Source organism: Tamandua tetradactyla, chromosome 15 (genome assembly GCF_023851605.1).
Source record: "Tamandua tetradactyla isolate mTamTet1 chromosome 15, mTamTet1.pri, whole genome shotgun sequence".
NCBI classification, from domain to species: domain Eukaryota; kingdom Metazoa; phylum Chordata; class Mammalia; order Pilosa; family Myrmecophagidae; genus Tamandua; species Tamandua tetradactyla.
The window spans coordinates 85,032,274-85,041,189 of NC_135341.1; the positions used below are offsets into that span (position 1 = coordinate 85,032,274).

The 8,916-nt window shown below is 34.8% G+C and overlaps 1 protein-coding gene across 1 annotated transcript in view; it reads left to right on the forward strand.

The window, feature by feature from the left end:
- SLC25A36 (solute carrier family 25 member 36) overlaps positions 1-8,421 on the forward strand; it is a 53,111-nt gene extending 44,690 nt beyond the window's left edge. Inside the window, exon 7 of the mRNA XM_077130264.1 lies at positions 241-8,421. Coding sequence (XP_076986379.1) covers positions 241-434 — 194 coding nt within the window. The 3' untranslated portion in view covers positions 435-8,421. The remainder of the gene's footprint in view (positions 1-240) is intronic.
- The last annotated feature ends 495 nt before the right edge of the window (positions 8,422-8,916 follow it).

The following is an 8,916-nucleotide window of genomic DNA, read 5'->3' on the forward strand; positions in this document are numbered from 1 at the left end:
TTTCATTCCTTTTAATTTCAGAGACATGAAATTTTGTAATTAACATACATGATTTTAGTGGTAGGTATTAGAAGCTTGGTGTTATTATAATGTGACCAATTTCAATAAGCTGTACATTAAAATTCACTGTTCTGAGCCTATGTTTAGAGATTGATAGATAAGATGTGCTCAGTATAATTGGGAGAAGGTATAAAGATATCACTAATGTTTCAATAACATGATTTTTCCCCCCCTAAACAGAAGTTGTAAGAACAAGACTACGTGAAGAAGGAACAAAATACAGATCTTTTTTTCAGACACTGTCTTTGGTTGTTCAAGAAGAAGGTTATGGGTCTCTCTATCGTGGTCTAACAACTCATCTGGTGAGACAGATTCCAAATACAGCCATAATGATGGCCACCTATGAGCTGGTCGTCTACCTACTCAATGGATAGCAACCCCTGCCTGCAGCCCTGTGAAGAGGGAAGACCAAACGATGACAGTGGACCATGACCTATCAAAGCCAGCAGGTGGACAGAAGGAAACCAGCCTGGGAACATGTAACTATGCCTAAGTGGACGTTTGGTTGTAGGAATTGATATGATCACCCACATTACTTCTTTTCAGAAATGTGAAAAACCTCGGCTGCCTCCAAGGAAATGCCTTTAAATGCACTCCTTTCTCAAAATTGCCATTTTTTTTTCTCCCATGTCTGCCTGACACAGTTGAATTTTGTTGGTTTATGGCAGTCAGAGTATAGTGTTGTTTATGCCTTGTGCACTTTCCCAGTCTGCTGAACAAAGCCATCCCTAAACGATATACTGTATTTTAACTTCCAAAGATAGTATTGACAGTCAAAAATTTCTAGCTTCTGGCTTCAGTTTAATACATGTATAATTGCAAATAATAACAGTTACAGTGAGGTCCTCAGTATTTTCGCCTTTTCCTGACAGAACCTGGCACAATATTATTTGACATTAGTATTCACTCTTTGACAACCAATGAAATAATGTCTAAATGTCTCGAGTATTTTTAGCATTAGATTGTTTTGGTTTCCACTTCTAACAGGTTCATAATGTGGACATTTAAATTTTTCATTAAAACATCAAACTTAAATGGTAATAGTTTGAGATAGAATAGACCAGTCAAGTGTTGATTCTTGGCGATTTAAGTATGTCCTCATATCTTTTCTAACTTCGTGGTACATGGATGAAGACAGCTGACAGAATGCACTGTCTTTTCATTTATTAGTTGTGAACCTGAATTATCACCTGTTTATCAGACTTAAAGGAGAAAAAATTTACCACTTCTGAATTTTTCCCTGCTTGCTTTTGCATTAGGAATTTAAATCTTTGAGTTATTTCCAGAAGCTCTATGTAGATTGCATTTACTTTGTAGAGAAATGGTCATTTTTAGATTTCCGATTATAAATTTCCTTTCTTTTAAGATGGCATTATATTCATACTTTGGACAGTATAAATATCACAGAAGAAGGGCCCTCTGCTATCTGATTCAGCAGATTTTAAGTGACTATAGTTTTGTTAATGAACAAACTGCTTTTGACAGAAATTTATTCTGTCCTAATTTCCTGAGTGGTAAATCATATGTTCAAGTTAATTCAGTTTCAACATGCCAACAGGATAGCTTTTACATTTTGCTACTGAGTTCAACTGCACCTTTCATGATATATATAGTCCTTTCAGAAGTTGTTCACTTATTTCTGTTAAGAGATTTTGCATCTGAATATTGCTAGACTGGTGTGTAAAAATTTTGCAATTAAACTCCAGTGTAGTACTCATTTCAGTATACATGAACTGTACATTTTGTGCAGTGGCTTTATCTTAAGAATGACTCTTTATGATTGCACTCTGTGGCCTTTTTTAGGAGGTGAGAAAATAGGAGACAACTGGATGTTCAAGTCTTTTGTTTGTTTTTTTTTAAATGTATTCTCTGTATACTGTAGTGCCCTCAGCATAATTGGAGATTGCAGAATATCATTAAAAACTTTCTGCTGTCACCAATGAAACATAGTTCCCTCAAGTTCTCCCACCTTCTTAACTTCCTTAAAATCAACAGTAACTGGATGTTTTTGAGGTGCTTTCTTTGATTGGAATTTAGAATATTCCAACCTCTTTGGAAACCAAAGGCAAATTCAGTTTCTTTACCTTTGGGATTACTAATACCTTTTCTGGTGAATTTCAGCTTTGACAGCTTTTGAGAGGAACATTCCAAAAAGCAAAAACAAGAGTTTCTAATTTGAGTCTGTAGAGGAAGTTTCAATATATAGTGTTTGCCTTTTTAGGAACCACTTAAACCGCCTAAGAACACAGTGCCATTTGCCTTGTGAAGATCATAAACTTTAGTTATGTTGAGTGTAGGACAGAGACTCTCCCTAATCTTAATATCTCAGTAACCCAAAAATAAATAAGAATCATATGAAAACAGCAGCTGAGAAACATCTTACATACTCAAAGCAAATCCATAACAAGTGTCCTTCAAGGGTGAACATGTGTTCTGATCCCAAAGTAAAAGTTACGTCGACCTTTAGTGCAGTATATTAAGCTTTTAAAATTGAGTTGTATGTATGTATTGGAAGAGAAAGAAATTCTTACAGTCTTAGATTTTGTTTCTTTGTGCAACAGCTGGAGAGGAGAAATGAAGTTTGTTTTGTTTTCCCCAAAGGACAATCTGCATAGTTTACTTTATGTATGACAGAGATAATTTTTTTTAACAGTATAAAAGTTGTATATAAAATTTACCTCTGAAGTATTTCTTTGGAGTTTTTTTTATTCAAATGTTTAAGAAGAAAAATGCATATCCAAAGTGTTGGGTGTTTTTTTTGTTTTTGTTTTTTTTACTGTTTTTTTTTTCATTTGTTTTCAATTGGATAACTTTTATTTATGGTAAAGAAGTAGTCAGCACACTTTATATTGTTCTCTGTTTCTGTAATAGAATACTCTCAGAAAATTGAGTAGAATCTATTCAGATTCATGCCATCGATACCGTGAGAACATCTTGTACTACTCTAATAGAATAGCGGGCAGAACCCTGGGCCCTGTTGGCTCATCAGAACAGTTTCCTAAGTTTCAAAGTCCAAATCTGAGAATTACCAACAATAAAACTGCTTCACCAAAGCTTTTTCTTAATTCTCATGTGTGTATCTTTGTGGACCCAACCTTACTAGATGGGCCCCACAAGTAATAGATTTGTAACTTCTAAACCATCATAGACTGTCATTAGATTATTTAATTCTGCCTGCTGTCTCCTCAAAACCTAATGCACATTATGAAGCAGCACTATTAGGATGAGCAGTTTGAGTTGTTAAAAATAATGAATATTTAAGGGTGCACTGGTGGTTCAGTGGTAGAATGCTCACCTTTCATGCAGGAGACCCAGGTTTGATTCCTGGACCATGCACCCAAAAAAGAAATGAATTTTTAAAAAATGAATATTAACCCTTTTACTGGAGTGTAAACATTTCAGCATTTTTAGATTTGTTTTTAAATTACTAAAAATGTTGCTTTGACTTTGAAGGGTTTACATGCAAGAAACCAGTCTGTCCCTTCCTCTGTCACCTTGCTCCTGCCCAGTGCTAGGCTGTTCATGTGCTCTTCTCCCCAGACCGTTAGGACAGGGAGGGCACCCTTTGGGGCTGAGAAATAAAATAGTTCAGGCTGTTCCTCTTCAATATTGATCATGACTTTAACATTCCTAAGAATATAGGTATTTCTCAATGATGTAACTTGGAAGGGTTTTTAATGTATAAAAGCATTTAGTACAATGTACTTTCTGCCCATGCGAATCTCTTCTCCATCATGCCCATATATTTCTTACTAATCTATACACTGCCTTTTATGCTACTTATTTTAGAAATTGAAAATTCTAGTTTCATTTCATTTTTGTGTTAATAAATTTTTTGAATGTGTACCCCTGCATATGTGAACAATGAAATTATGACATATGAACTGCTAGAGTCAAATACATGTCTTTTGATGTCTTTTGACTGTTCATGAGAGGTTTGCTATTCTTGCATTGATGTACATGGCTGTAAATAATGTGCATTTACTCTATATTTATGTTAACTAGCTGACTTATTTGAATTGTTAAAATTCAAAAAATTAAAATGTGCTTATGCAATTGTTTTTTAATGTATTTTAATGTTTTGCACAGTGAGAATATAATCACATTTTGTCAGAATTATGTGTAGAACAAAACTGTGTATTTGCACTTTGCAAGTGAAGTGTTCATTCACTCAGCAAACCTTTTTTAGAGCCCATTCTCATCTGCCACATCTGGTGGTAACTCTAGGAATTAAAAGTTCAAGCACTCTCTCTGATAGTTTAGAAGAAAATCTGTTCTTGCATAATATTTTTCACAGGTTTATTCATCTTTAAGTCCAGTGCTTTTGATTTATCAAAAATCCAATTTGCAAAACAAGTTTGAGAAATTGGAGCTTTTATCTTAGGTTATTTGGTTAGTACCTCCTTATGTTGTATAGTTTTTTTAGTTTAACATTAACAGATTCAAAATGTTTTTGTTTTGTTTTAATTTCAGCTTTTAGGAAAGTTAAAAATGATAAAATTAAAAGTACAAAGCTGGGAAGCTTGTTAGAATAACCAAATGAATCCACATGCAATAGGTTGAAATACAAGTGACAGATAAAAGTCTTAGGTAATGACTACCCAGTTTACATTTTGTCTATTTTGTTTTATTGTTTTATGTCTTCTTAAATTGTAATTAACATCACACATCACCCAGTCCTGTAGGTGAAGGAAGCAGGTTCAGATTTGTCGTGTTCCAGTCTTCAAAATTAACATAAAGCTAAAATTGTCTACTAATAGCACTTTTTCCACTGAAGATTGAAATTATGAATAAAGAGATTGGCAAAATAATAATTGTGGTTGGTAGGGGATAGCTCAAGAATGCCCCAAGTTGAAGCTGTGTTTGTGTGTGTGTGTGTGTACCAAGAGCTAATGCACAGACCAGAGAGCTACTCTACTTTAATATATGTGTAGTCCATTCAGTAATTTGTATCCAGAGGGCTATGTTTACACAGTGATTTCATGTGATTTTCTCAACAGCCTGTATAAATTGGGTTAAGAGACCAATGGATTTTAGAAAGATAATAATCACAGTTGCACTTTTAACTTGGGTATTATGAATCTTAAGTCTCATGTTTTTATTATTATTACATTAGGTTATTTATCAACACTGGGGGTGACTCTGGGAACATTAGAAAACAATGTCTCTTCATTTAAAGATTGAAGTATTTTGGAGTAGCTTAATGGAGATGGGGATTGAGTTATGCTTTAGCCATAGGTTGAAAGCATCTGCCCAGAAGGATAAAGGCATTTCATGCAGGTGGGATAACATGAAGACTATGGGAATTGGCTCAGAATGAAACCTACCAGGGAGTAATGAGAAATGGAGCTGAGTATCTAAACTGGAACAATATGAACTGCCTTAAAAGTTGACTGATAGAGCTTAGGTTACAGCTCAAGGCCAGCTGGGAACCATTGGATTTTTTCCCCTCAAAGCATGATTAAATGACATATGGAGAGTCAGACTTAACAAATATTAGGTTCAGTATGTCCTATAAAAGGTACTCTCAATTACACTATCTTTGAGCCTCAGTGATGCCTGAAGATGTTCTCTAAACAGATCAATTCTTTCATAGATCTGGAAAGGTTGCATGGAGAAAAATAGCATTTTCACTCATCTTTCAAACAAGGATAGAAATTGACAGACTGCTATGGGAAGGTTTCTTGTTGAAGCAAAGATCAACTTGGGTTTTAGTAGCCCAGGTCAGACAAAACTACCCATTTTCTTTGATTCCTCTCTCTTGAGAATTTAGTTTAAAAGTGACTTGCTTGAGATAATTAGACTAGTGGTAGACTAGGATCCTAAATCAAGTCTGATTCAAAGGTCATATATCTAACCTAATGAAGTTTAGCACTAGATCCCTAGTTTCCCAGTCTCCTGCTCCTTCTAGAATGCCTCATAATCCCTCTTTGAGCCATTGTCAAGGATAAATAGTCCATTTCCTTCAGTAATTGAAAACTTCACTTTGAACATTCTCCAATATGATTGGTCTCCGTTGTGTAAATTTCCTAAGGTGTCCTAGTGACTTGGTTTAAGTTATTGATCTATAACTTCACAAGTTGTATGCTGATTTTGGGTTTTGGTTTTCTTGCCCCTTCCCCCAGTCAGTGTGGTGCTAGACCACGTGGACATCAGTATAAACAAAAGTGGACCTTTTACCCCACCATACACAAAAGATGGATAACAGACTAAACGTAAAAGTTAAAACTGCAAAACTTTGAGAAGAAAAAAGCAGAATATCTTTGCAGCCTTGAGGTAAGGCAAGGATTAGAGTTCACAAAAAGCACTAAACATTTAAAAAGATCAAATCAAAATTTTAAATGTCACTATTAAAAGTAAAAATGCAGCTACATACTGAGAGAAGGAAAATATTTACAAATGCATGAATATAGTGGGATATTTGTTACAAAAGAAATAGACAAAGACTGGAACAGAACTTCACAAAAAAAAAAAAAAAAAGGAAGATGTTTAACGTGATTAGAAATACAAATTAGAACTAAAAACCAAGTACTATCCTAAACAAGTGCAGTGGCCAAGAGAGTAATGCCACGGATGTGAAAACAACTGGAATCTCATTCATTGCTGGTTAGGTGAAAAATGGTACAGCAGCTTTGGAGAACTGCAGTTTCTAAGAAAGGTTAATCTATGTCCTTATAACCCAGAATTTTTACGTAGTGTCTTCCAAAGAGATAAACTCAGATGTTCATAGTAACTTTATTAATAAAATAAAGCTTATCAAGAGAAGATAAATTGTAGGATAAACAAAAGCCAAAGCCATGAATTGTTGATACGTGCAATAACAGGAATGACCATCAAAACATACGTACAGATGTGTACGTAAGAAAAATTCATTAACTACATTGTTATAATCTGATGCAAAATTAAAGGAAATATGAGTAAAATCTACACAGTGAAATCCATAAAATCACCAGATAAAAACTACCACTACAGTTCAAAGCATGCTTACCATGTTTTAAGAAATAAAAGGTTTTAGAAGTGACTATCTGAAAAAAAAATACAAGAATTATTTCATGTAGGATGTTCTTGTATCTCTTGTAAGATGTTGGCTTGAAGATTGATTTCAAGGTTTTTTTTAGTAATTTTAAACATGTAAAATATGCAGGAAGTGTTTTTGTTAAGGAAAAAGTACTTTTTCCCCCTAAAGTAAAATAACCGAGTGTTGCAGAATGAGAAACAGGAACATAGGACAAAATGGGTGGATATAGAAAGTTGTAGATGTTTTATTGGTTGTTAAGGCTAGCTAAGCTTTTATAGTTTTATAAGATTTTTAATAGTTTTATCAGATGTATCCATACAAAACAAGAATTTGGTTTTCACTCTTGAAATGACCATGTTTTCTTGGATATTTGTTTGCAAACTCAACAGGCCAGCCACTATGAGAAAAGTGGAAATAGACTTACACTTCAAAGGCTGAGGATGTTAGAGTTGTCAGATATAAAATACAGGATAGCTGTAATTAAGAAGTGAGCATACAACTAGAAACTATCAGGAATAAACAGACTTAAAATTAACAGCAAAAGTGAAAAATATTTTGGTGGAAATAAAGAGCTCAATGGATAAGTTTTAAGGCTAGAAGTAACTGAAGTGATTTAGTTAAAGATGTAGTCAATAATTTACCCAAGGCAGCAAAGGGAGATGAGGACTGTAGGAAAGAAAAGTTAGGAGACAGAGGATGGACTAAGAATGTCAATAATTTCTGATTGGAGTTCCAAAGTAAATGGAATGGAGAAGAAGCAAAAACCTAAAAGGAAATTGGAAAACCCCCAGAGTTGATAAACATGAATCCACAGTTCTATGAAGCAGTATAAACTAAGATGAAATATCCCTATAAATATTGTGAAACCAAAGATCATCAAAGCAAAGTGAAAATCTTGATTTCTGCTGCCTGCATGAGGGACGAGGTTTTAGGGTCAAGCTTCCTAATGAGCACAATTAAAATGCTAGGTAAAATGTTTTAAAAACCCAAGAGTTTACATAAAATGAGGAGTGACAAGGCCAGAATCTAACCCGGAAAGTTAACAGCACCTCCGAGCCACTTAGGCCTGAAAGCATCTGCTGATCTAGAAGGTAAAGCAGCAAAATTGAACCATAGTTTTGATACCCTTTCAGGATGAAGAGAACAGACGTCAATGATCAGACCCACCTCACCCCATGAAGTTGGGGCTACATGAGTAAATTTGGATGCTTCTCCCACTCCTATGGGACTGCAGAGAAAGTACACTTGGTGCTGAGCAGAACCAAAAAGAAGAAAGGATGAGAAGCTTATGTAACCAAATCAAGTATCTACTCCTGAGCAGAATTAAGTCCAAATTTGTGTAACTTGAATATGTGTGTGTGTGTGTGTGTGTGTGTGTGTGTGTGTGTGTATTGGGGGGGAGGGGGGAGTGGGAAACACCCTTAGTCAGGAATTTAAATTAGTTTCACACCTATAAAATTCCAGGTGCATCACAGAAGCAAATCCCATTCATTTCTGGGGCAAAAAGGTTCCTCACACTAGATCTTGGAGAAACCACATCAGTAACTTCTTTGAGAACTATAAGCAGCACATAGCCAAGAATAATCAAGAAAAGAAGACAATGCAGCACTGGTGACAAAGAAGCAGAAATAAAAAGAGCAGAAATGATAACCTCCCAAGGAAAGGCCACAAATTCTGGAATGATCAAATACAGATTGTAAAGTAAATACGATTTACTGCATTAAAAAAAGTGAAAGACACACTTGAAAATATCTCTAGGGCAAAGGAAACTAAACCGTGGTAGAGCACATTTGAAAACCCAGTTTGATGTCTAGAAATGAAAAGTACATTAGAATTTA